A 26,475-nucleotide genomic window follows, 5' to 3' on the forward strand; every position below is an offset into this window, starting at 1 on the left:
ATGCATTAGGCCAACGTACGGCCTACCAAGGTGAGTAGCTTACAAATCTGCAGCAGTGGAAGGGCTGGAGCTGCCATACTTGTAGGGTAACAGAATCACAGAATCACAGAATTTCTAGGTTGGAAGAGACCTCAAGATCATCGAGTCCAACCTCTGACCTAACGCTAACAGTCCCCACTAAACCATATCCCTAAGCTCTACATCTAAACGTCTTTTGAAGACTTCCAGGGATGGTGACTCCACCACCTCCCTGGGCAGCCTGTTCCAGTGTCTAACAACCCTTTCGGTAAAGAAGTTCTTCCTAACATCCAGCGTAAAACTCCCCTGGCACAACTTAAGCCCATTCCCCCTCGTCCTGTCACCAGGCACGTGGGAGAACAGGCCAACCCCCACCTCGCTACAGCCTCCTTTAATGTACTTATACAGAGCAATAAGGTCGCCCCTGAGCCTCCTTTTCTCCAGGCTGAACAAGCCCAGCTCCTTCAGCCGCTCCTCGTAGGACTTGCTCTCCAGGCCCCTCACCAGCTTCATCGCCCTTCTCTGGACCCGCTCAAGCACCTCGATGTCCTTCTTGTAGCGAGGGGCCCAAAACTGAACACAGTACTCGAGGTGCGGCCTCACCAGAGCCGAGTACAGGGGGACAATCACTTCCCTAGCCCTGCTGGCCACGCTGTTTCTTATGCAAGCCAGGATGCCGTTGGCCTACTACAGACATGCTACAGACGGTATAAAGCTCAGCATTTGCAGAAGCTATTTTCAAGCATTTGTTTTCCAATGGTCAAAGTTATTCACAAGCCCAATTCGTTTTTAAATTATAAATATACTCCTTGTAGATCGTCAGCAACCATATAAACAACACAAGCTTCAGAAGCCTTGGTCTGCCTCGCGCTATCCCAAGGTGGGCAGAAGCAGAAAATCACCAGCAATTTTATCTGTGAATAACATTATCCTGAATAATTTCTCTTCAAGACACCCGGAAAGGCTCTCAAATGCTCCACAATATACTAAACAGATTTAAGAAGTTTCACATGGCTTTTAGGCCACAGCTCCACATTAATTATGGAGTTCTGGTTTATAGTCATTGCAGAATTGTGTTTGAAGTTTACCAGGTGTCCTCATGCTTGCATTATCCAGGAGGGAATTCATAATGCTGATAATTTGATACTTTATCTCACTGCTCACCACAGGCTACTGACTGCTGCTTGGAATTTTACGGCAAACGCAAATCCAGCAATTGCGTTTAGAGGAAGAAAAGGTTTTTATAATTACTATAAAAACAAGACAACCAACATTTTTTAACAGTTTAAGAGCCTTTCCCTTCCACAATTAAATTCCTGTGAGAATATTTCCTTCAACAAGACAAGATTTACCCAGTCATCTTTTAAAAAACAACAAAAAAGCTACAGGTTATGGCCTGGGTGAACACTGAATAACCAATGAAAAATTGACATATCCAAAATGACAGAAAGGGGAGCAGATTGAAGACCATACTCATTTCCTTGGTCTTTAAACCATAAGGAGAACTTAGGAAGTGTAAGTATAGTGCAAACTAAGTATACTGTGCATTGTCTCTTACTAACAGATACTGTTAGCAAGGCTTCCTACTCTCAGGAGCTGCTCACACCAGAGATAAAGCAGAGTTTACCTTGCTCCTTACAGTGGTTATTTGAAACTGTGGAGCCTATTTTTTTTTTTTTTAGGATTTGCAATTTTGTTGGAATATCAAAGAGCTCAGCACAACATACTGTCCTCAGGCACACTGGGACAAAAACCCACATTAAAATTCACATAGTCCAATTGCAGTAATGTTTCATAAACTAGCCATATCACTTAAATAGCAATAAATAATCAAAAGCTTCAGAATAAAAGCTGAAACCTACTTCACATAGTTTTTCCTGATTATTACTTTTTCCTATTTAAGACCCATGAAGCAGAGTCATTTTGTGGAATTGACTTACCTGCTATTGTTCCTAGAAAGAATCACTGATTAAATATACTCCAGAGCTTTGCTCCTTGCTTTTAAGAAATGAATGCCTAACATGAAAAAAAAAAAAAAAAAAGAGAATATATTCCTGCCTGGGTGGAGGCAGGACAGAATGTGGTCACTAAATGGCACCATGAACCACTGCTACACAATTAGCTCTCCCTGTCCAACATCACAGTCATATTAAGTGACTAAAGACAAATCTTAAGTGACTAAAGACAACTCAGATTTAGTGATCAGCCTAACAGGTGGGTGCTCTGGTACTGTATTAAGGACATTGTCTTGAATCAGTAGCTAGTGCCAAGATCTGTCACTGCAAGATTTGTTTTCATTGCAGATATGCCTTGCAGGTGTGCAAAGCGCAGAGTGTAACTGACCTGGAAATAAGGTCCCATGGCTTCGAGGTTAGCTATTTGCACAGGATACCTCAAGAACTGTTTCTAGAAGAGATGAGTTTAGTGAAACTCCTGGTGCCCTGGGTATAGAAGGAAGTTGGCTGATGGCTACATTACTAACTTTGACAAAATATCAAGTTCAGATCAACTCTGCAGGCAAACCCTGGACTGACAGTCCTGACACCAGGACCGTACTTGCTAGCACCAGTTCAAACACCCTCCTGCTCTGACTTTGTACGCTGAGCTGAAGAATGTGCTGCCCAATGCTGCATTTCATTGCCCCACTTCTCAGTAAGAGACATCACTTCCCAAGACTTATTTCAACCTATTTTAATTACCTATTTTTAACTGTCAGCATCAAATAAGATCTAGTGACTTGTGAGCTACCTTGGTATTTAATTTATTTTCAAATGGAGCAGAGGATATAAGCGCCTGTCAGGACTGGACATCACAGAAAGGTACCCTTTAGGAAATTCAAAGTAGCCAACAGACGTGCTAACTTCATCACTACTTCTGACCAACAAACTAAGCATAGATGAGAACATAAAATCTGTTTTTTCTTTGAACACCAAAAATTGCTCTATTAAAATATATTTTTATTGTAACACTGCTCTCATATCAACCATTTGAGATAATCAGTGATATAAAACCATGAAATTAATAAATGCACCATAATACCGTATTTGCCTATTAAGACAAGGTTTGTTTAGCAGACAGCTTACAGATGTGCATCAAAGTCACCTTAGAAGATTAGAAGCCCAGGAAGTGATACTGTAACCTAGATGTTTGTACTCCCAAAACAAACAACTCCTCTCCCTACCCTGGATGGGATGCACGACGCTCTCCAGAGGTAGGCTGTAAGACAGAGTTGCCTGCAATTAAGAGTGAAGCCTTGGCTCTGCTCGACAGCTTTACTCCACTACAGAGGAGTAGAGGATGGAAGAAATAAACTACACAGCATTAAATGGTAGCTATGAAATATAGGTGGGAAGACTATTTTGCAGTAAGCACATATTTTAATGCTGGATTAATTTCATTGCAAACATGTCAATAGGTAGTGTTTTGGCAAAACCAAGAAATACTTTTAAAAGCTGTGGTTGTTTTATTTTATTTTTTTCTGTTATTAGAGCTGCAAGCTTGCTAAAGAGCATTTTTTAGCTCTTTGTTTAGTATTATATTATCTTTATTTAGTATTATACATTCACAATCCAAGGTCTTCCATTGGCAGTGTTTTTTGTACAGCACAGTAACAAATAGTGAAGTCCTGAAAAATCCCCCCCAAAACTAGTTAGGCTCAGTCTCAATTGTCATGGCAGATAAAAGATACTGCCTTCTTAGAGAGAAAAAAGACAAGTGATGCATTAGGCATTTCTGAGAGCCTCTGAAGCCCAAGCATCTCATGCCACTACATGCAGGAACCTTTTCTTGAGATAGGCACGGTCCCATTGCACTGCTTTCAGTGTTTATGTTACAGTCCCTCTCACACAAAACTATTTGCTTCCTCGGGGTCAGTGAAAGTAGCACAGCCCAGATGCCTGAGATGAAGCAGATAGTCTGAAGCGCTATGAGAACACATTGTTTAGCAGTTGTGAAGAGCCCTTCTGAACCCATGATTACCCAACTCTGAAACAGCTGTACAACTCCCAGCTTATTCACAACGGAGTAACCCAATTGGTAAGACAAAGTGTTGCAATGTTTCAGTTTCACAGTTTGACTACATTTGCACTAAAATTTACTTGTAGTCAGTCTCATTTACAACCACCGAAGATTCATAACTGTACCCCAAGAGCTCAGCTGAGCTGCAATAGCAGCCACAACCAAAGAAATTCTGACTTTATCAAGTCACCCAAAGAAGTGTGGTGAAAATTAACTCTTTAATAAATAGTCAGAATATACAAAATTTCATACACACACAAAAAAACACCAAGTAGGAAAGTTTCAAACTCTCAATGAAGATGCAAGCACTTGTGAAGACAACATGCTTGTGACTACTGTAAAACTACTTTGCTTGAGGGGAAATTCTGCTTGGCTGCGGAACATCTGAAAGGCTTCAAAAGATTAATGAAATAATCCTATGGAAAACTGTTGTTACTTAATGCTCCCATAATGAATAATCCTCATTATGAATATACACTGCATTCAGTGCGTGCTTTTGGAATTAATTTGGCAACTGTGACTTTTGTTGAAGTATCACTGCTTGCATCAGAACTGTCCAGACTTTAATTGTGGAGGGATTTATGAATTGGAGAGCTCCATTTATTCACTGCTTAACCTTTGATGCTCTTATTTCCCTGTTAATACTGAGCTTTTCAAGTAAAGCTGAAGAAATGAACTGTATCTACAGGCTAAAAACCTGGTCTTGGTGTTTTGCTCCCCCTACCCTCCCCGACAAGCCCCCTTCAGTTCTGAGAGGACCAGCCAGGGTCAGAGATGAAGCTGCAGCCTTCCATTGAAAAGGTTGAGCTAGATATTCAAGAGGTCCCTGTTAATCACAATTGAGAACATGAGAACAATTAGGAACAATTAGAGCACTTGTAGCAAGAGACAACAATGAAATTTGCTGCCCAGTTGGGCCCCCACCAGACCTTCAGAGTTTAACAGAAAGCGTTGCATTTGCAATGCCCCCTGCTCACGTATTCCTCTGAGGTATTTTGATCTGTAAGTGAACAAAATCAGTGTCAAGTTTACACAACAAATGGAGATGTAACTGCTGTACCAAAAGCCATCCATACTGCTTTGGATCCAGTTACCATAATTAAACTGTAAAAACGAGGCAACGAAGGCTCCCATACTAACAAAGAAGTGTTGACGCTGTACTTTTTTAAACAAATATTACAAAATTGAATTTTATTGAGTTTCACACAAGATGCACTTATAAAATTGATACAGAATGACATTCAACAGAAAAAAATGAAAGCAATTCCAAGCTTCCTTTAGCAATTGCTAAATAATTCAAAAATAAGATACACCAAATTGACAGATAATCTGAATTTCAATGTGTGAACATCTCCAATTAGTAGAAAATACATCAAATATTAAAGAATTTCAGATGTTTCCCCAGCACAAATCCTCTTCCTTTACTCTCATCCCTGAACGGTAACCACAGATTTTGGCCATTACTCCAGCCCCCCTGACTGGGAGAGGAGAGGCTGACAGACTGCAGCAAGAAGTTCCCACCAGAGCAGACCACACTAACCCATATTGCAAAGCCACCTCATTACCAAGCCTGCTCAGATACCTCAATTCTGTGCAATTGGCTCCAATTGCTAAACTAGCACAGTCCTGCAAGTTTCAGGGATTAACACATATGTTAAACTCACATTTTATATCCGTAAACCAAATAAACTCCAGCTTTCCCACTCAGACAAACTGTGAAATAGCAAAAAGTAAATTAGTCATCATTTGTTCAGCACTGAAGCACTGGTATGATGCTTTTCCTTAGAAAGTGAAACTGGTGCTTACTTAAATATCTGAAAGGCATTAGAAGTTAATGCTGTGTTTTAACAACAACAATACATGAAGAATTTATCATCAACTGAAGGGTCTCTTTGGAGGCCTCAGTTTTGATCTGAAATTTATTTCATTCTCGACTTCAGGATTCCAAACCATCTTTCATCAATTCTCCTCCAACTGCTGCTCACACCAGAAAGAAGATGCATTGTAATGCTTAAATGCACTTTATAGATGGAGTGCATCTGCTTACGTCTGGCTAAAACCAATCAACTGAAATGGATAATTCTGATTTGATTGTCAGTAAGAGCTTTTACAGGCGTGTTTTCTGGCAAGTTAATACACAGATGTCATTCTTGCCAGAGTGAAATCCCAAAATGCAGTGTATTATTCTGTTACATTAATGCTATACATACAGTTCCAATGCAACATTTCCGCTTGCTGCAATTCACACTGCCTTTCCTCAACATATAGGTTTACTCTCTCATTTTTTCATACAAGACAAAATCCTCAGCTTTATAAAATTATTTTATAAATAACCTGCCTTGCAGGACACATAGCTGAACACAATGAATGATATATTTCTTATTTGCCCAGTTAAGCAGGACCTTCGTTTATTTTGTGATCTTGGTGTTCAGTATTTAGATAAAATAGTATGCAGTAAATATTTCATTTAGAGGCAATTTTTTATTCTGATTAGTTCAGATACATCTTGAAAAGATTTTTCTGTTGACAAGAGTAACTATCCTGACTTGCTGTTTTATGTACCAATGCTTTATGTGTTTGTTGAAATAAGCACAAGTTTTGAGATCTCTTTGCAGATGTTTAATAAAACAAGATAACTTGAAAGGCGAGCTTCCTGTCATGTTGTCATACATTTCCAGGAATATCCTTACACTGGAGGAACCTTCTTAAAAGTAGCATGTTCTGGAAGCGTGGTTTCATAATGCAGAACAGGATTATGCTTTTTTTCCCAGTCTATTTTCCAGAAAAGTGATACTGCAGCTCTGCCACCAGGCTAGAGACTCACGATCCACCACATTTTCCAAGAGGCAAGTTACAGATTGCTTACTTGACCTGACCAGATACCAAGCCAAGTTACTTGTAGAAAGAAATTAATATTTTTGCCATTAATAATTTAAGTTTTTAAATAAATATTTATGTGCCTTTTTGGCAACTGTCCATTCTGGTAGCATCTGCTGTCCCAACAGCTCAGTATCCTTAGCACATTGATTAAAAAGATCTTAGTCAATTCTGTTTCCACAAATAGTGAACCTGTCTATCTCCAACAAGTCTTTCTTTGAAGACCTGTGTTTCAATTCTGAACTGTCTTGGCTTATATCTTTTTCTTCCCCATCAGGAGTGGTCAGAAATTGATCGGAATTGCTTGTTACAAGTAAAGACGGCGTATTGTCCTTCTGATGCATGGGTTGATTGGTAACTGATGTAGATCCATTTTCATCTGTGGAAATTCCTGTTGAGAGAGGAGACGGTTGCAAAGATAATCATGAATTTAACACAGACATCCTGATGCATTCTTAACATGTAGATTCTGCCAAAGCCGTCCTGAAAAAGTGCAATGCATCATAGCAGCAGAAGCAACAGAAGAATGCTTTGTGAAAGCCAGGTAATGTGAGTAACTACCAAGCCATTACCTCTTTAGTTTTAAGATACAACATCCTTTTTAGTCATTCTGCTTTTCTGATTTGGTCAAGGATTAAAAAAAAGAATTCTAAAGAAGTTCAGATAGATAGTAAGAGCATAAGTAGCTGTTTTGCTGAATCCTTTTGTGTTGTAACAAGTAGCCCAAAGCTGGACTCTGCATTCTTTTGTAGAGTCCATTTTTGTTGGCTTAGACAAGAAGGTATTTGACAATTCCTGTGTGAGACACACAAGTATTTTCTACTGAAATAAATTAAAGGAATTTCTGTAGAAGGAGTTAGATGTGCTTAATCCTCTACATATGTACAGCAAACCTCATTTCTCTAGGGATAGCTAATAAATGGTTCACGCAGCGCTACGCACTTTAATAGCGCTGGGTCCTTTCTTCAGTGGAACTGAACATTGGCTCCAAAAAGTTCCGGTAACAAATAAGATATTAATGAGCAATATTGATGTGTTGTTTCCACATTTTGTTAAAGCATTTTAAAAATACATTAAAATGCACAGGCAAGTAACAAGAAAGTCAAATTTTCTTATTTACTCACTCCTTTTAAAAAGGAATTACTGTTTCTAGAGGAACCTGAAGAAATCTGACTAGTGTCGAGAGTTTTACAGAATGATTCAAGCAAACAGTATTTGACAGAATGGCAGCACTACACAAATTATTCACTCCAAATAATTACTACAAAAAATTTCTTCTGTATGGGCTCTTCACAGTATACTATCTACTGTCTGAAGGTAAATGGATTACTCCTCACAGTATTATGCAAGTCAAAAGTACTAAACTTGCATCAAAAAAGGAAGGAAGCAATTCTAACTGTAGAGCTTTGTTACAAAGGTAAGCATTTTGCTCTAACAGCTTCCACAGAAAACTGATCAGGCTACAAATGATTACCAGTAACTAGAACCTCCATTCTTCATGAGAAAGTATTTCATTCCTCAATATTTTAAACTGTTTCTGCAGAAGAGGTAGGAGTTCTTGTAGGAAAATAAGTTGACTTACATTATAAAAGCAGACCAGATTAATTCCCTTACTAGAATGAGAGTAAGAGATGAGTAGAGAGTTTGTACAGAAAAAACTTGCTAAGTGAGGCACAGGGATCAATGAATATCGCAGAGCCCAGTAGTAATATAGACACAGAAAAGCTGGGGAAGGTGAAATCATTCTTTCACGCAACTGAGGTTTCTACTACATACAGAGATGTGAGAAGGTATAAAAAAACCCTCTCAAACTGTTGAAAACTGAGCTTCCTCATCATTAATGGAAGTTAAGAATATTCTGAATAAAATCAACAAAAGGTTTTGGCTTGCCACTTTTTAATTACCAATTTTCCGGTTTAGGAAAACACGGTGTATGCCGACTGACTTGGTGAAACTGCTGCTGCTTCAGCTGAAAACAGTCTTCAGGGTTTATTTATTGTAAGTTTAAGGGTCAGTCTAAGTATGGCTTATTAAACCTTATACACAAGTGTAGTATTAGAATATTTAATTAAAACATTAGCATCAATATGGTAAGAGTTCTCTAGTGGAACACAAAAGGCATTCAGACCAATTCACGTTACATTCTTTCATAATGAAACTAAAGCAACTCTATGAATTTAAGCTATTTAAAAATAAACATCTGCACCACATTTCAGCCTGATGTGATTTGACACAGCTGAAAAGCAGGGATTTATGACTAACACTGACAGATTCTTAACTCTACTACTGCTGGCAAGACACTGACAACTAATAAGCACCTTACATCTCAAGCTGTTCAAGTCTTTGGCAAGCAACAGAGTGAACACAAAAGCCTCACTGTTAAGTTGTCTAGTGCTCTCATTGAACTCTTTGCGGAGGAAGATACACAATCCAGCTCAGCTGACTGAAACAATGAAGGTTTCTGTTTCCTCCTATAACTCGTCACAGGAATATCATATAATGCCTCAGTCCAATTATACCTGAACCATTAATGCTGAGCACCTATACAAGGAAGCCACACTGCACAGACTTGAAACAAAGTAGGTAGAGACAAGCTGAAATTCCTATTCAGATTTCAGAAAGCTTTTTCATTTGTGTGCTTATTTCAATTATAAATAATTATGCCTATTTTTTGTGCCATGTTTTACATTAATTTCCATAACAAATGGATGAAAGGCTTCCTTATTTAACTTCACCACTACCAGAGTGGATGTATCAATATTTACCTGCGTAGTATTGACATTTCTATCACCTCCATATACCAGGGTAGGATTTCATTAGAGAGAAGAGTGAGCATTTTTCATTTATGGAAAAGTATTTAGGAGTATTTATTATTTATTAAAAGACGATGCATGAACTAAAAGCAGTAAATTCTATTTACTGACTTGTATTCACAACTGTGATACTGTACAATTAAGGTCTAGTAACAGGGCTACTGTGTGGTAAGCAATGTCATACATCTGGTTCAATATTAAATTTAGTCTGAAAGCAATTTTTATTACAGCTGAAAATAGAGTGAGACAGTTAGGCTTACCATGGGTAGATTTAAACATGCTTTGCGATTTGCCAGATGACTTCCCTGGGGTGGCAGTTGGGACAGGATTGAATAATTTCTCCTCCATTTTTGCCTCCTTTACATATTGACACGATTTCCCCAGCAATACAATACTGTTAAGAACTTTTAGGGATATTAACCTGCATAAATAAAAGGATTTATTTACATATTTGCATTACCAAGCATTAATATTAAAATAATTGCATATGATTACTGCTGTCTTGGAACAATTAGCTAAGAAATTAAAACCATTCAATAGCAAAAAGTAATTTCCTTTTCTTAACAATTTGTTTCAGGTTCAGTGCTTAAAACCCTTCCCCCCACCCTCTCCAGAAGGCATCTAGAGGAAAACACCAAGTTTAATGAAATGACAAGGACAGTTACAACGTCATTTAATACATCAAATATTTAAACAAAGAATTAAAGAGGGCCCTCAACAGAGCAAGTCCAAATTAAATGCATTACTGTCAAATCTGTAGCCTTAAGTGTGCTCAGATGAGGATTAGTAGTGGACTTTGAAACCTAACACCACACATATATAGCTTCATGAAATTAGACTGATCAAACAACGTCCTTTTTGGTATCACAACAGACAGTCCATTAAATTCAACAAAACCAAGGGGGAGCACTGCAGTATCATCGTAGTACAGTGCAGTTGATGGCAGATTCCTTTTCTGTTTTCACTAACTTGCAGCACAAACTTCAGCAAATCTGTGAAGTCCCTTGCACCTGTTATCCCTGGAGAACAGAGAGTCTCATCTACCATCAAGTGCTTTTAGATTTACAGTTCAAACAAGCTTTGTAAAATCTAAGTTCCATTACTAGTATTACACAACATGCAGGCCAATGTCCACTCCAGAGGTGAAACCAGCAGCAGAGTAACAATGAAGCCATCTATCCCCCTGTAGGATCAATTATAAATACCCTCTACATAAATCAACCTACGTAACAAAAGCAAATCAAATGCAGATACACTTTATTCTCCACTCTCTGAAAACCTGTTTATTTTGGACATTGCTAACAGACTAAAAGGAAGAGCTGAGGATAAGTGGCCATTCAGAAATTAAAATCCATGGAGCAGTCTGACTGCTGAATCACAGTGGCCCCCAAGGACACCTGAGCAGCAACTTCACTCTCTCTGACTGCATTAACGTAATCACAACTCCTCAAATAGAAAAACAAAATACATCACATTTTAAAGCCAATTTTATGGAATACATTTATTTTTAGAAGAAATTTAGAGAAATGGAAGAAAGAACAGAGCAGACCAAACTACCTTCATCATCCAGAAGTACATTTTGGTATCCAAGCAACCACAGAGATTATTTTATAAAAAGTTAAAAGCCATGACTCTACAATTTTATTAGAAACAAAGCCAGTCCCAATAACCTAAGAGTTGAAAAAAATGTTAAGAAGTTTTTTCCTACATATTTTTTTAATGTAATACATACTGTAAACACCTGTCTCAGAATGAAAGCATGATCTAAGTCTAATTTAATAACATCAAAAATTGAGAAAGATATAAATCAACATTTCAATGTTTCAGGTTCTCCTGGAAAATTATGCAAGAGTTTCTAGCAATTCTCTTTCATTCCTTTCTGCCAGTCCACCCCAGTCTCAAAGTTCTAACCACCAAGGAAGTTTAAAACTATTCAAAGTCCTTGAAAAATAAAACTCAAGTTTCCTATGCTGGACAAGACTCTAACGTGGTAACTTAAAGAATCACAGTTGTTAAATACCAACTCAAAGCAACATCCTCTGCATTGTAGTCTCAATCCTTTGCCAATCTAGCTCTTTCAGATTTGATCGTGGAGTTTCTCACAGACCTACGCTATGCTAACCTGATGCAGAACTGAAATTTATGTTCACAACTCCAATTACTCAAAAGGTGCAAGAGCTCCAAACCTGAGATCATGACAGAAGCTAGAATTTGTTCTCACTTTTCAGTAAGGAAAAATTACAAAATTTATTATTCTTGTAACCTAGAAGTTTTAACTTTCAAACTCCAGGCTTGAACACAGCCCAAGAAAATCTTTTTGGTCCAAAGCTCTAAAGAAAGCCCTCATTGTTGCCTCTTTCCCCATTCTACAATTCTCCCCTATTCCAGCAAATGTGCTTGTCCTTGACTGCACACTACAGCTTCCCCATAGACTAGCAACTATGCCTTCAAAGAGCAGTGTTTTATCCTGCATGTTAATCACATTACTTCTTCCTGCCCTCCATCCTCCAAGCCACAGAGACTGAGAAAATTCTACAACTGCAGTAGCAGAATGGAAACGTAGGGAAAACTTACACATACAGAGGAAAAAAGACATAACACACTGAGCAGTATGAAGGTGCTGAGCTTGGTATACCACAAGGATGGTCAGGGGCAAGTGCTTTTAATTATAAAGAGCTGGCTTAAAAGGAACATGTCACACTCTGGGGAAAAACTCCAAGTGTGATGCAGAGGAATACAGCTAACATTTTAACATTTGGCCTATTTAGCTTAAAGTCCTAGCTATCCTGCATTAAAGAGTCTCTATGCTGATTACTACTTTTTTTGCAGATCACAGAGTAGATCTAACAGTCACATAAAACGAATGGGTAATGATCTCATTCTTTTCCTAAATTGTAAAACAGCAAACTCCTCTCTTCCAGCATCCCTGAAGAACTTGTGCCCCAGATCTAAAAATTCTTCCACTTTCCAAGCTTTGATGCCTTCCATTGCAATCACAACTGGGTGGGACACTGGAACAGATATTCCCTCCATGCTATGGGCAAACCTGAAGAGCCACACTGTGAATTACCATGTGTATTACTAAAGGGTATCCAAAGTTCCTTTGTGCTTCAGCAATTTAAACCACTTAATTCTTTATGGTCAATTTTAGGAGGAATTGATTGTTCTAACATCAATCAGTACTCTGAGACGATAAATGGTCACGCAGCTCAGTATGCAACTTTCCTAGAAAACACTCATCATAGTCTACAGCATGTACCTCAAGACAGGCAAAGTAGATTGGATTTAAAGCACAACTAAATGCATCTCATCTCATCTCAGACTGACTGGTAAGAAATTAAGGATAACACAAGTTTAAGTTGACGTGGCAGTAAGGGGATACTTGCAGGTCATTGCTTTTAGGAATAATCTGTCCCGTCACAATTTTTTATTACCTAACATTACTTACTGACACCACCCTTCTTGGAAAGGTGAGTATCACATCTTGCATTTATGTATATTCTTTCATAAAACAAACAAACATGTTTTTAACTACCAGAGAATTATAGACTGGTTTAGGTTGGAAGGGACCTTAAGGATCATCTAATTCCAAACCCCCCTGCCATGGCCAAGACAGAATTCATGACCTGCTCAGAGCACTGAACTTGTTAGCTGCTGTTGTGCGTATTGCCTCTTCTGTTCTTTTAAGAAGTTTTTACTGCTTTGAGTTAAATTTCTCCTTTTATGCTAAGGGATGGCATTTGTCTGTTGTCATAAATTCTTTCCATTACCTTTCCAGAAATTGTTTTCACTACTTCAGTTACTTATTGAAGACTATAATCTCCAAATACAGGGACCAATCCAAGCTTTTTCAAATTCAGTTTATAAACATAAGTATTTTACATTTAATTCTATTCAACATGTATGGTGTTTACATGTATATCCATATGAATCAGAAGCTTTTTTCACATCTGATCACATAACGGTAAATATTTTTGTACATTTACTTACCCACAGTAGAACAGCACAACACAGAGATAAGCTAAGACTCCTTGTACTTTTATCGAGCTTGTTACGACTCTGATGAGCTGTTTTAAGGATAAAAGTTAAATAGTTATACCATATGGGACACAATCATTAATCAAATATTCTAACAGACTTTTTACGTTGGATAAATACAAAAGTAGAAACAGTTATGTTAGTAGTACTTTGTTTTAACATTCCCCTCGACAGTGCTGACTACTCAAGATTTTGGTTTGAATAGATACTATACCAGTATTTAGTTAAAACTTTGCAAAAGCTATATTCTAGCAATGTTTACCTCAGCATGAATTACTATGTAAAATAACAAACCTAAAAATCTCTCCAAAAGTCAAGAGCTAAAAGCTGAATTAACTGTCAAGAAATGCCAACACGTTAAGACAGAACCATAGCGTTTCACACTACACAAAACACTCTGAATACGAAATTGTCTTGTGGACTAGATAGATTAATTACAAGTTGCAGTGACAGAAGATCCTGAAATCTGATTTTACTTTAGCATTTCACAGCTAGGGCTCCAACACAGCAGAACTCTTCAGTTTGTATTAAAATCTATTAGTATCAAGGATAGTATCTAAGAACACAATTAACTAGAAAACGGCATTTCGATCCAGTTCTCACTGGATGTGCCTTTATTTAGTAAAAGAGATGATTATGGTCATAGCTTTTCTTTATTAAAAATCCGGCAAAACAAACTAGGCTAAGTCTGTCAATAGTACTTCTCCCGATCCATTACATTTAAAAGTTAATTCAGAGTGACAGTCTTCCAGGGCAATTATGAATTAGCATCTTTGTTTGCAAAGTGAGTACACGTTCCCAGTGCTATGATAACTACTGCTTGTCTGTGTGTGTGGATGGGGAATGTCACAGCAGCTATTTACAGAAAACATTCTGTAGTAGTTAATTCAGAACAGATAGCATATGGACACAATTCCAATAATGTGATTCGTTTTATAGCAGCATGCCCATGTAACAGGGTCAACTATTTCAGAATTACATATTCAAGGAATCTCAGAAGCACAGTGCCCCTATACAAAAGAAAATTTAGCCATTTAGCGATTACAAGGACAACCACAAGGACTCCCTACAAGAACCTAAAAAACCCAGCGCATTACTGCTAACCTTCTGGCAACCAGCTGCTTTGACTATTCTGAATGAATGAACAGGATACTTGCCAAAAGGAATAAATGTTTAGTAAGCACAGATGTAGTTTAATTCCATTGCAACAATCCAAGTGCCCATGAATTCTAAAAAATTAATATATATTAATCTATGAAAAGCTGATAAACACTAACTTATTTGTCAAGTCATAATTAGTATGTGATACAGGTTATACTGAATACTAACTCAACCTTGTAGTATTACTTACTAGAACAGCCAGTGGAAGAGGAATAAAACCCATTCTTCTGGAAACTGAATCACTATAATCTGTATATGCCTAGGAAAAAAAAAAGGAAGAATAGAACTATTTATGCAAAGAAATGAGCTTATTGTAGCTTAGCACATCCTCTAGATAAGGACTGATCTGTGCTAAAAACACTACAGTGGTATAAAGTAAATTCATATTTTGAAATGCAAGCACAGATAGCTATACTCACTGACAAAAAAAAGTAATACTACCATGACTGGTGAAATTAGCTTCAGTACTCCAGATCAACAGCAACTGGAGTATAATATAAATCTCTTTATCAAAAGCAATTAGGACACTGAATCCAAACACACTATATTTCATCTGTAGATTATTTTGAGCTTAGGGACATCTTTGTACTAATTTGACTTTGATCCTCTAGTATTATACAGAAAAACCCACAACAGGGATAAAAATGCAATTATCACACTATCAATTTTAAATCATTCTAAAACCACTTATAATTAGCCTAAGATAACAGTCTTAAAACCATTGCAAAAAACATGTTTACATTTGCACTCCTAAAACACAGCTACTCTACATTAAAACATTCATGGGTTACTGAGAGCCATGCTGAAGTTAGGTAGCATCACATAGGCACTCATTTTCCACAGAGGATCTTCAGGAGAAGGAATAGAGTATTTGGAACTAATAAGCTGTTTTTCTGTTAACAAATTAATAATAATTGATGGTTTGTGGTAACTGAAGGTAACTTCTTTATTAGGTATAATCAATACATTCCCTAGCAATAGCTATTGAACATAGCCAAGAAAACTACCTGAATTGTTGGAAATATTAACAGAGCACCCATCTAGAGCACTCATGAACAGTTAGAGACTCATTCATGAGAGCTGTGCTGTCAATAGCACACCAAAAAACAGTTCTCACAAAAAACACCAGCAGTCTGTGCTCTGTAAATACCCATGCCACAGGAGTAACATGCACGGTACAAGTATCCATACACTAGCTAATGAATATTGTATTTTGATCTAACAGTTAAAATAGCACAAAAAGAATAGTCTTTTAAAAGTATCTTAATACATTTCTCAGTTTGCTTACTTTCATATATATCCCCAAAATCTCAAAGTTGTTATAAACCTTCACTGACTGTATTTGGAAGAGACTTCTCAACAATGTGTTAAAGCCTGAACTGACCCAAACAACCAGATAAAAATAAGTTACAAGGAAATATTCCTGTTATCTCTCATTAAACAAAGCAGAGCACAATTTCAGTGTTGCAGGAGTGAAATTATTCTGTAAGTACTTCTTTTTAAGTATTTGTTTCAATATGCCACTATAACAATTATATTAATTAATACAAGAATATGCCTTTGTTTTCTGGCTTACATTTTTCTGTCGACTGCTAACAAGGTCAAACGCAAGACTGGCTCTGTACTCACTGTAGACCTGGAAAAAATCCAGCACATCGGATGCATGATTAACGTGTTGACACACTACAAAAGCAACTAAATTAATACAATTTTTCTAAAAATATTATAAACACTTGCGCAGGCTGAAGGAGTCAAACCCAGTTTTCCTGAGGTTCAGCTACACCCTTCAAATGAGTCTGTATCTCTGTAATAACTTATACATACCTACAACAAATAAGACTGCAATGCTTTCAGAATTGAATGAGACTGTAAAGCTTTTATGGAATTTGAAGATAACCAACACCACACAGTAAGAGAAATCACATTTACTTTTCTCCCTAAGAGTTATCATTTGTTTTAAACGTGAAGTATAGTATTGGGATCAAATTAAACAAACGAGCAAGCTTACATACTAAGCAAGTGATCCCATGAAAAAAGAAAATCTTATCAGGAAGATGAACAATGCTTTTCTGGTTCTTTTTCAAACAGCTCTGCCCATTGAGACAGAAAAACAAGGGGAAGTTGCCTGGAAGGGCAACTTGCATAGGAGGTGCTCAACACTTCTGAAAAGTTTCACCTAGCAACCCCAAGTCATTATAACTTCATACACTGAAAAAAACAAACCAAAAACAAGGTTTGTTAGATGAACTTTGCAAAATTATCACCTGCTACCCTCCACACCCCGAGCTGTTTCAGCACACATCTTGGGCTACCATGACTTCATTATTTCTCTTTCCTGTACTCTGTATGAAAGTAGGGCATGCATAAATGCCTCTGGCATAAGGGAGCTTAATAAGTACATTATTGAACTTGTTTCTACACCACACAATGTAGTTACTAGAGATGGAAGTGATAGCACTTCCAAGTTTTGACCTCATTTCCTGAAAAGTGGTTTTAATAGCGTTTTTTCGCTAACTCATCTCTTCACAAATTTATCAAGTGCATTTGAATTCACATAATGCACAAGTCAAATGGCCAGTGTATCATGCCACACTACACAAATAATGACCTCATCTACTACTTTAGAAGAAGGACTGCATAATATACGGTCTACGAAATTACAGGAGTGGAAAACTGATGGATAACCTACTTCATATTTGTGCTGCAAAGACAGTAGAAAAGTGCTTCTGATTTCAGATTCCACCTTTAACATGCACGGAAGAATAGAGATTCAAAAGCCTCAAGATCTGTGTTTTGTTTTGTTCCCCCCCCCTCCCTCCTTGGGACTTGAATTTTAACTTTATTTTTAAATAAGAGGTACAAGCTCTGAAAGAAGTTTAGTGTTTTACATTCTTTACAATTTATCTAGAGATCACATCACAAAATTATCTGCCAGTTATGTGAATTGTGGTTATTATGTGAACTGTTAACACAATACTTTCAGTAATTCACAGATCTGGAACTACCAATTTAGAAGCAGAGGCGTTTGCTGCACGTTATAAAGATCCTCAGAAATGTATTGTATCAGGAAGTTACCAAGCTTTTCCAAATTATATCTCATACATGAAAATAACCAATTGTTGCATTTTCTGTACTGAAACAGGATTTCAATATTAAAAAAATAGCAGAATAAACTACAACTTAAAACAGCATTTAGCATTCTAAACAAAATACCTACATCTGCTGTGATGTCATTGAATTTTGTTATAAAGGCATGTTTCACAATATCCACTGCAATTTCTGAAGCAACCACCATGCAAACATCTGGGAATAACACCCAAAGATGATCTGAAGGTTGGGAAGAAACAAGTTAGATCATTTAATTTGACTCTAGTATACAAAATGACAAGACTTTTGTTCAACAGTCAAAAATCCTCAAATTTCTGAAGCAGTGTCTGTAACTACCTCTCCACTCATCAATAAAACATGACAAATTAACATTTAACATCACAAATAGGATCAGATTCGAAAGCTTTGACATCATAAAGACTTATCTTGACCAGGAAGAGAGTCTTTGCAAATACTGGATAGTAGGTTTTAAGCATATGTATGGAATTGACCAAGTACCTGTAGTTGTAACCTCTTAGGTGCTTAAGGTAAAGCTTAGGTAGGCAACTAACACTGAAGCAAAACACATCACGCAGACCTAGACTCATTCAACATTATTTTAATCAAGTTTAAACATTTTTATTAATACGAAGCCTGAATTTTTACCCAATATTTGTTCAATACTCTGTTAAAAATCCTAACTATAATTAATATTACATTATGAATGGGAATGTTTACAGTAACTATTACTTAACACATGGGAATTTACCATTTTCTATTTTATTTTTCTATAGGTTTTCTCACCTGGATTCCAGGAGAACTGTTCCATATTCCTTAAACATACAATTAGTAGCAGCACATAATTGGTGAACCTCTCTTTTATATCTAGTTAGAAAAAAAAGTAAGATGTCAACTCGAAACAAATGTTTACTGACATAAAACCACAGAATGAGTATTTATCTATCATTTCTTATGTCTTGAATTATACACTCTCTTTCACAAGAAATTTGATCAGGTTTGATTATGGGGGAAGAGGAAGGAGAGAGATGCTGGAAATTTCACCACAGATAGGATCTCTGCAGCATCCATCCAATGCTGCATGAAATTGGGGTTCCCACCGTCAGAATGAACAAAGTATTTCATAACTTGCTATCACCTTTTCCAGTATGTTAATAAAATAGTTATCTTTCTTGATAAAGTTCCTGCCTTTCTTGTTGGATCCAAAAAGAAACAGCACCTCCTGGTGCAAAAATGGAGACAGAACAGCTGTCATTTTAAGTTCAAGGCAAATTTCACTTTCTACAGATCTTGGATGTGAAAATTAATATATAGAAGGTCCTGTAGTACAAAAAAAAAAAAAAAAAAAAGTTTCAAGCAAACTACTACACCTTATTTAGAAGATTTCTTCCTAGACTTTTATATTGCTGCATTAGAAGGGAATAGCTGGATACATCAGTTCAGTGATCAAAACTGTAAGAATGAAGAAGCTGTCAGACATGGGGTAGAGTCCTATGACTTGACCTCCCAGACCAGGCAAGGAGATTTTCTACTTTGGTACCTTATTTCCGGAAACAATCCAAACAGACTGCTTCAGTAAGCACCACATTTTCTCCTATATTAAAAAACCTTCCTGAAAATGCATTATCGAATAATAGAATAAAATTTGAAACATAATGGCACCACAAATTGCTAAGTCCGAAAAAGTTTTTTGATGAGACAGCCTTCTCAATTATTTTCATGGGATTCTCTGATTTAATGAAAGCTTAAGGAAACTGTTTTCTGCCAGTATTTTAGTAATCAACATCACTTTTTGATGTTTTTACTGTAAAGTTAAATCTTTTTAATTTAAAAAAAAATGAAGTATTTAAAAACTGGAATAAAAATACATATTAACATAGGATAAACTTTTTGTCAAACCCTGCCAGGAAGAATATTTTTTGGCTTTAAAGAGCTTCCAGGAGGAAGATTTAAATTTAGTGTTATTTTTTCTTCTGTGTGATATAGTTCAGTTTCTGCGTAAATAGTCTTTTGTTTGAAGGATCACAAAACAATTTTCATTTAACATTTACATTTATCATCACTGCAATTTGCAGATGAATAAGACAAAAAACACGTCAGCAGTCAGGTTTCAAAATCTGAAGCAAGCCTGAAGTGTATTTAAATTTGATTTTTTAATATAATAAACTATTGGCTGTGTGCTAAATTCGTTTTAGCGTGTCAAATAAAAACTAGCTATTTAAGGAAAAATAGCGTTCTTAGAAACAGAATCACATTTTTGTCCTATTGAGCCAATGTGGGCAATGAAGAACTCAAGTCAGAATGCTCGCACGCATTCATCAAGGTAAAGCTGTTTTCACACTAATATTGAAAAAATAAAATCAGCCTCTTATTTCACATTTTCCCGGATGAGCACAGCCATACATACCGCTATTTGACATCTGAAAAAGATTGTTCTTCTCAAACTTCTTGAAAACACTTCCTTTTATTTCAACGAACTGCAATTTTTAAAAGCAGTTATTTAATTTCTATTGAAAACAAACCGGTGCAAGCAAATCAGATAATCAAATAATATGAAAATTGACAATGTGCTACGCTAAAATGAAGGACACTGAAAAATTTAGGGTAGGTTTATAACAAAGTTACATACTTACATTATTGGACATCATGATGGTAAGCAATGATTTATTGTGAGAGTTGAAGGCCACATTGAGGGTTGTTGCTTGAACCATTATGAGAATAGCATGCAGGACTGTAGATAGCAGGGTTAAGGAAGCGTATTTGGAAATAGTTTTTCTGCACAACAGTACTGAACAGCATCAGAACTTGATTTCCTATTTTACTTCCAAAATTAAACAACCGAAAGAGTTTCTATCTGTCAACCTAGATTTGCAGCATGTCAGTACTTAGATCTCTAATGTACCCACAGTGCTTTACAGCATGGAGTAATTATGCTTTCTCATCCTGAAAGAGCCCAGTCAAACAGGAGAAAATGTAGTATTACCTGAAGGGGGGGGGGGGGAATGGGGGAAGGGATAAGCCTAAAGATTTCACAGGAAATGGGGAAAAGTACAAGAATTCTGAATTAATGTATATATTCCTCACAGATCATTTTCATCAGCTCATTGTAACATTACTTCACACATGCATTTCTCCCTTTATTTCAAGGGAATGTTTGCAACTATGTTTCTAACATTCCACTATCTTCAAGATCCTGTGACCCAAAATATTCAATCACAAAACAGTAACCTAATTTTCCACAAAGTATCCAGCTACTGTTTATTTGAGTCACTGAGTATTAAAAAGGCAATCTGCTACTGAAATGAAATACCATTATTAAGTTTTTGTTTGTTTGTTTTTAAAAAAAAGGATACAGACATACAGCACTGCCATGAAGAAGTGAGGAATCACACCTATATGGGCTCTTTTTCTTTCCTTTGGTTCTGTAGCTGTCCAGTAAAGAGCATCCAAAATATCTTGTCCAAATGAAGAAAACAAACGATCAGCCACCTAAACAAGAAGAACTTTTTACTGCCTTCCAGCAATATTTTTCTCTAAGACACTTGAATATGCCAGTCTAAGTACAGCTCAATCTAAAAAACATTTCACATGAGTTTTCATCTCTTTTTGCTATCATCCCACTCTCAGTTTCACAGTTAGATGGGTCCTTTTGTATATTCAGCAACTTATTTTATCTTTCAAATTTATTTTCCCCTTTTCAACAGTATTTACAGTATGAAACCACATAGTATTTATCTTAGATGCTTCCTTGGAAGACATCCAAATGCAGTTCAAACTTCAGCCTCTGATAAAACAGTATGTCTGTTGCATCAAACCATTGCTAACGTTTTTTCCCTGCCTCTGGACTTAACAGGGGAAGAAAATGAATTTTGAATGCGTGACAGGAAGTACCAGCTCTCAAGTACAAAAAAGACTTAAATTAGATTTGACTGTATTGTTTTCTTACAGCTTGGAATGAGGAACATACTCAATACAAATCTATGGATAAAGCAGAAATCAAAGTTAAAAATACTGTAACAACACCAAGAGATAGAGGGGGGCTGAAAATTCTGCCAAAATCAGGTATTTAAAAAACAACAGGAAAAAAATACCTGCAAACATCTGAAATTTAACTAAAGGAATATATAGGAAGAAACTTAGCAGTAATTCTAAAGGTAGAAAAAAATATGGACAGAAAACTGAGCTTGTAATTCAGTAACACAGCAAGAAAGATCACAAGGAAATACACCAGTTCAAGACTTCCTAACTAGCAAGCACAGAAAAGTGAAGATCATTACAAAGAAGAGTTTGTTTTTTTCTGCCTATATACTCAAGTTCAATAATTTTTAAATTGAGCTGCACGTAGATCCAGAAAAAAAATCACTTTAAAATTAAATTCAGTATTACAAGTCATGTGTCTGGCTAAAATAGAAAGTATTTTTACTGCTTACTAACCCAATCAAAATGAAACAGTTAAATTTGAAAACCAATTACCTCTACTTAAACAAAACTGATGTTTCTTACTGTCTTTCTGTAAGATGACAATTTTGGGCATATTAAACAGCAAGCAGCAATACAGAACTGACTGTAAATATTAAACCATGCCCTGTTAACTAGAAAATAAATTCTGAAGACCATATCAGTAAACAGATCTCTCATAATTTCCCAGCTTTGTTAATTAACAGAGTTCTAAAAGTAAGTATTCGAAAGGGATACAAATCATGTTTTAACTTATTTGAGCCAATATTCAAATTTCCTGAAATATGAAGGCTGAATAAAAACAATTTACTGGGTGTCTCAAGCAACCTCTACTTTAATCTTTCAGCTTTTAACTTAATCTTTTAATTAACTTGAATGCTACTTTTTAATCATCACCTTGAAAATAAAATGAATTATGAGCTGATGCATTATCGTAAATCTGAAGTTCAAAAAAACATCAGTTTCAGAGATATTTACAATGGCATTGTTTTCGGCTTGTAAATTTTTTGTAAATTAAAGTGGTGTGCCTTGTTTGGCTCCTGCTCGTTGTGACAACCCACTGAATAAGTACACCTTTTGTAGTAATACCTACCACAGAATGCTTAGAGTTTGAAGTTTTGTCAACAATATTGTGCGGGGTTTAATAAATAAAATGGCGGCTTTGATTTTCTTTTTATTTATGTAAGTCACATTTCTTATCTGGTATGATAAAAAGATATTAAAACCCACCACACAATATTGTTGTCTGCTCTTCCAAATGTGACTTACCTAAACCCTACATGCCGGCTCCAGGCTCCAGCCGAATTCCATGGTGAGCGGTGTCACCAGCATAACGCACACTGGGGCTTCACAAGGAGCAGGAGCCGGTGGGTCTGAATCTAAAAAAGAAAAGTGCCATTTAAGCCAATTGCGCTGAACGCTCCCCTTAGGCTGGCTATTTGGAGCATTCAGCACAAAATTTGAAGATGTTGCATCCCTCATATCTGTCCGTGACAGTGTTCTCAGGACACGCTAACAGCCGAAAACATTAGGACATTGTAAACATCTCTGTTGCTCAGTGATTAAATTAAATTCAAACGATTTTTTTATTTCAAAAATTTGTGAAAAATGTAAAGTTGATTGCTTAAAAATGCATATTTAACAGCTGCTAAAAAAAATCTAATTTCTTGTGTAAGTAGTAGGCTTGTAATGAAATTCACTGAAGTAGTGTAAGCAAGTGAATGAACAACCTGTTAAAGCTGACAATCTATGAAGTCTTTCAGTGGGATTCCATGCCATCTTTTTCTGATTCTATGGCTGCAACTTATTGCTGTAAAAAAAGCCCCTTTTTTATATCCTTTGCTTTGACATGTCAAGTTTCATGAGACACCGTGGTAATTAAATATGATTTCCAACTTCCCACTTCTAAGTTTTCCAATAACTACAGTAACTACGCATTGTAACACCTCCTCCGCTCTGCCCCTCAGTTAGGGAAAGGAAACCCTGGAACCACTTCTTGAGACACACTTTGGGTTCTGTCAAAACAGCAAGGAAACTCAGCTCATTCAAAAGGGCACAGCACATGGCTCCAACTCACAGCAAACGCTTCAGTCTCTTTTCAAATTACATGGTAAGCACATGGTGCTGTATTTTTTTGGCACTAAGAGAACGAAAGTCTTCTCAAAGACTATTAAGTGATAGCTGCGATAAGCTCTCACAGGTTAGGGAACTATATATATGGATGAATACTGCCAACACAACTACTATTGGCATCAAGTTCCAATTTTTATATGACTTTCATCAATTCTAAAATAAAAAGGAAAAAACCCTATGAATAAGCAACTGAAGTGGCTTCTGAGACGTTTAGGTGACTTGGGATAATAAATAGTGTTCCTTGCACAATACTTTATGAAAACAAATGTTTCCAGACAAAATATACAGATTTTTCACAAAGTATAGACCATTTAAGTAGTCTTCAAACGAAGGTACAAAGATGTTCAAAGATAAAAAGCCTATTCTGAGATCTCAGAACCCTAGTAGGGTAACTTGTGTACAAAGCTGTGACTGAATCCTTTCAAAAGGAGGTTGTATCACTACTATGTCCTATATACACAGGTTGGAGATAAGATTATAGCTATAAAATCGTTATTTACTTAGTGAATCACTGATGGCAGAAATACAATTAAGATTCTCATGCTTTACATTAGTATCAAAACAGGAACATTTTTTCCCCCATGGTTTCTCTTTATGCTTATTTTATCCTTTCAAAACAGAGTTTTCTTTTCTTGATTCTCTATATTCATTCAACTTACTACAATGTATTCAAGATTTTGGCTGCCAGCAAGGACTGAGGATAGGTTAAGCTGTATCAGCAGTCCTTGCAGTCTCAATGAGAGCTGTATTTCTGTAATGAAGAAATCAAAGTCAGATTTCACACCTTACTCCATCTTTCATCCCTGGTCTCTCTTGGGATCTTAAAATTATTTCAAATCAGTAGTTTTGGCTTATATTACGAAGCTCAAAAAGTTGTTCATTCTTGCATTTCAGTTCTTCCATTCTGAGTTCTCGATTTTCATTTAACTAAATTGATTAGTAAGCTACGGAAACTAAGTAATATGGAACAGAATCTACGAAGTTTATTTTCATTTCTTGGCTGTTTCACAACATTTAGGTTTATTAGGTGTGCACATTTATGAGAGAGAGAGGTGCCAAATTCTAAGAAATATTGTAACGACAGTGTATTTTTTAAACATTCTGAAAACAACATGCTTGATATTCCGATGCCAAAATTCTTACCTCAAGCATGTTATAGATGATGTAGAGCTTTATGACAGACTGTCCCCTTATCAGATGATACATCATAGAGTAGTCAACATAGTGCATCATGAAGTAACAGATGACCAGTATCACTCCTTTGAGCATGTCACACACCTGAGCAGGTTGCAGCAAACGTCTATCACTGAAATACAAAGGGCAAGAAGTTCCACTAAGTGTCACATCCCCACAAAACATAAGTTACAAAGTCAGTATGAATTTACTGAAGCTATTTAGCAAGGACGCATTTCCTTCCCCAGCCCCCCACTCCAACACTTAACACCATCATCATGATGAGCATCACACTCCTGAACAGGATCATCTTATCTGCCACATCCATTTAGTTTGAATATTGTATTTGTTGAGTAAGAATCTCACTTGTTAAAAACATTCTCCATGCATGCCCTTTAACTTTTCATTTACCTCCCCTTTTCAAGCCAATTCTACTTATCATTTTGACTTCCTCAGTTACAGAAACTGCATTTACTATAACCAAAAGGAATGAAGCAGTCGTCTTCAATTCAACATAATGATCCAGATGCTAAAGAACAGATCCTAATTGCAATTCCATACCTTCTTTTAGCCCTAAGATCTGCAGCAGTCTCAGCACAATTTTATATCAGAGCCTGATGTTGAAACAATGCAGAAGTTTTCCTATTTACAGTCACACACGTCTCCCTGAAGTTTAAACTAATCATCACACAATTTTATCCTACAACCTAGAACTCCAGGAGGAATACAGTTTTACCTCAACTGCCAACACTACCAGCCATAAGCATAATGAAGGTGCAAGGTAGGAAGTATACACTTGTCTATTTAGTTAGCTTAGTACTAATAAGATGCAAAAGCATTTAAAAAAAATCTTTGAATCAAAAGGCAGTTTAACAACTATCAAACTACAGAGCTATAACTTCTGTTAAATGTAAGTCTTTTTAAGACACACTGAAAGTCTGTTGCAGAATTTCACATAAGTCAGAACAAATTCGCTGAATGTGAGTTACAATTGTTTATTTACTGTATTCCTCAGTCATCTGTTTCAGATATTAGACAATGCTTCCATTATTTTTCCAAAACATGTTATCAGTTTGAATATGCTAATTTTAAAAAATATGCTGTTTTCAAAAAAACATCTGAATAGTTATGCATGACCTCTAAGTTACTGTCACAAGCAGCTGCTGTAAAAGTAGCCAGCATC

The 26,475-nt window shown here is 36.5% G+C and overlaps 1 protein-coding gene across 4 annotated transcripts in view; it reads right to left on the bottom strand.

The window, feature by feature from the left end:
- Positions 1-5,196: 5,196 nt before the first annotated feature.
- The window catches only part of TAPT1 (transmembrane anterior posterior transformation 1), a 39,779-nt gene continuing 18,500 nt past the window's right edge, over positions 5,197-26,475 (bottom strand). For all 4 annotated transcript variants that reach the window (XM_068679966.1, XM_068679967.1, XM_068679970.1 and 1 more), the window contains 11 exons: positions 25,263-25,425; positions 21,383-21,518; positions 20,663-20,760; positions 20,437-20,506; positions 18,816-18,896; positions 18,142-18,251; positions 16,501-16,560; positions 15,115-15,183; positions 13,716-13,792; positions 9,986-10,146; positions 5,197-7,303 (listed from right to left, as the gene is read on the bottom strand). In XM_068679966.1, the coding sequence (XP_068536067.1) occupies positions 7,074-7,303; positions 9,986-10,146; positions 13,716-13,792; positions 15,115-15,183; positions 16,501-16,560; positions 18,142-18,251; positions 18,816-18,896; positions 20,437-20,506; positions 20,663-20,760; positions 21,383-21,518; positions 25,263-25,425 (1,255 nt within the window). In that variant the 3' untranslated portion in view covers positions 5,197-7,073. The remainder of the gene's footprint in view (positions 7,304-9,985; positions 10,147-13,715; positions 13,793-15,114; positions 15,184-16,500; positions 16,561-18,141; positions 18,252-18,815; positions 18,897-20,436; positions 20,507-20,662; positions 20,761-21,382; positions 21,519-25,262; positions 25,426-26,475) is intronic.

Source organism: Anas acuta, chromosome 4 (assembly GCF_963932015.1).
Source record: "Anas acuta chromosome 4, bAnaAcu1.1, whole genome shotgun sequence".
Taxonomy (NCBI): Eukaryota; Metazoa; Chordata; class Aves; order Anseriformes; family Anatidae; genus Anas; species Anas acuta.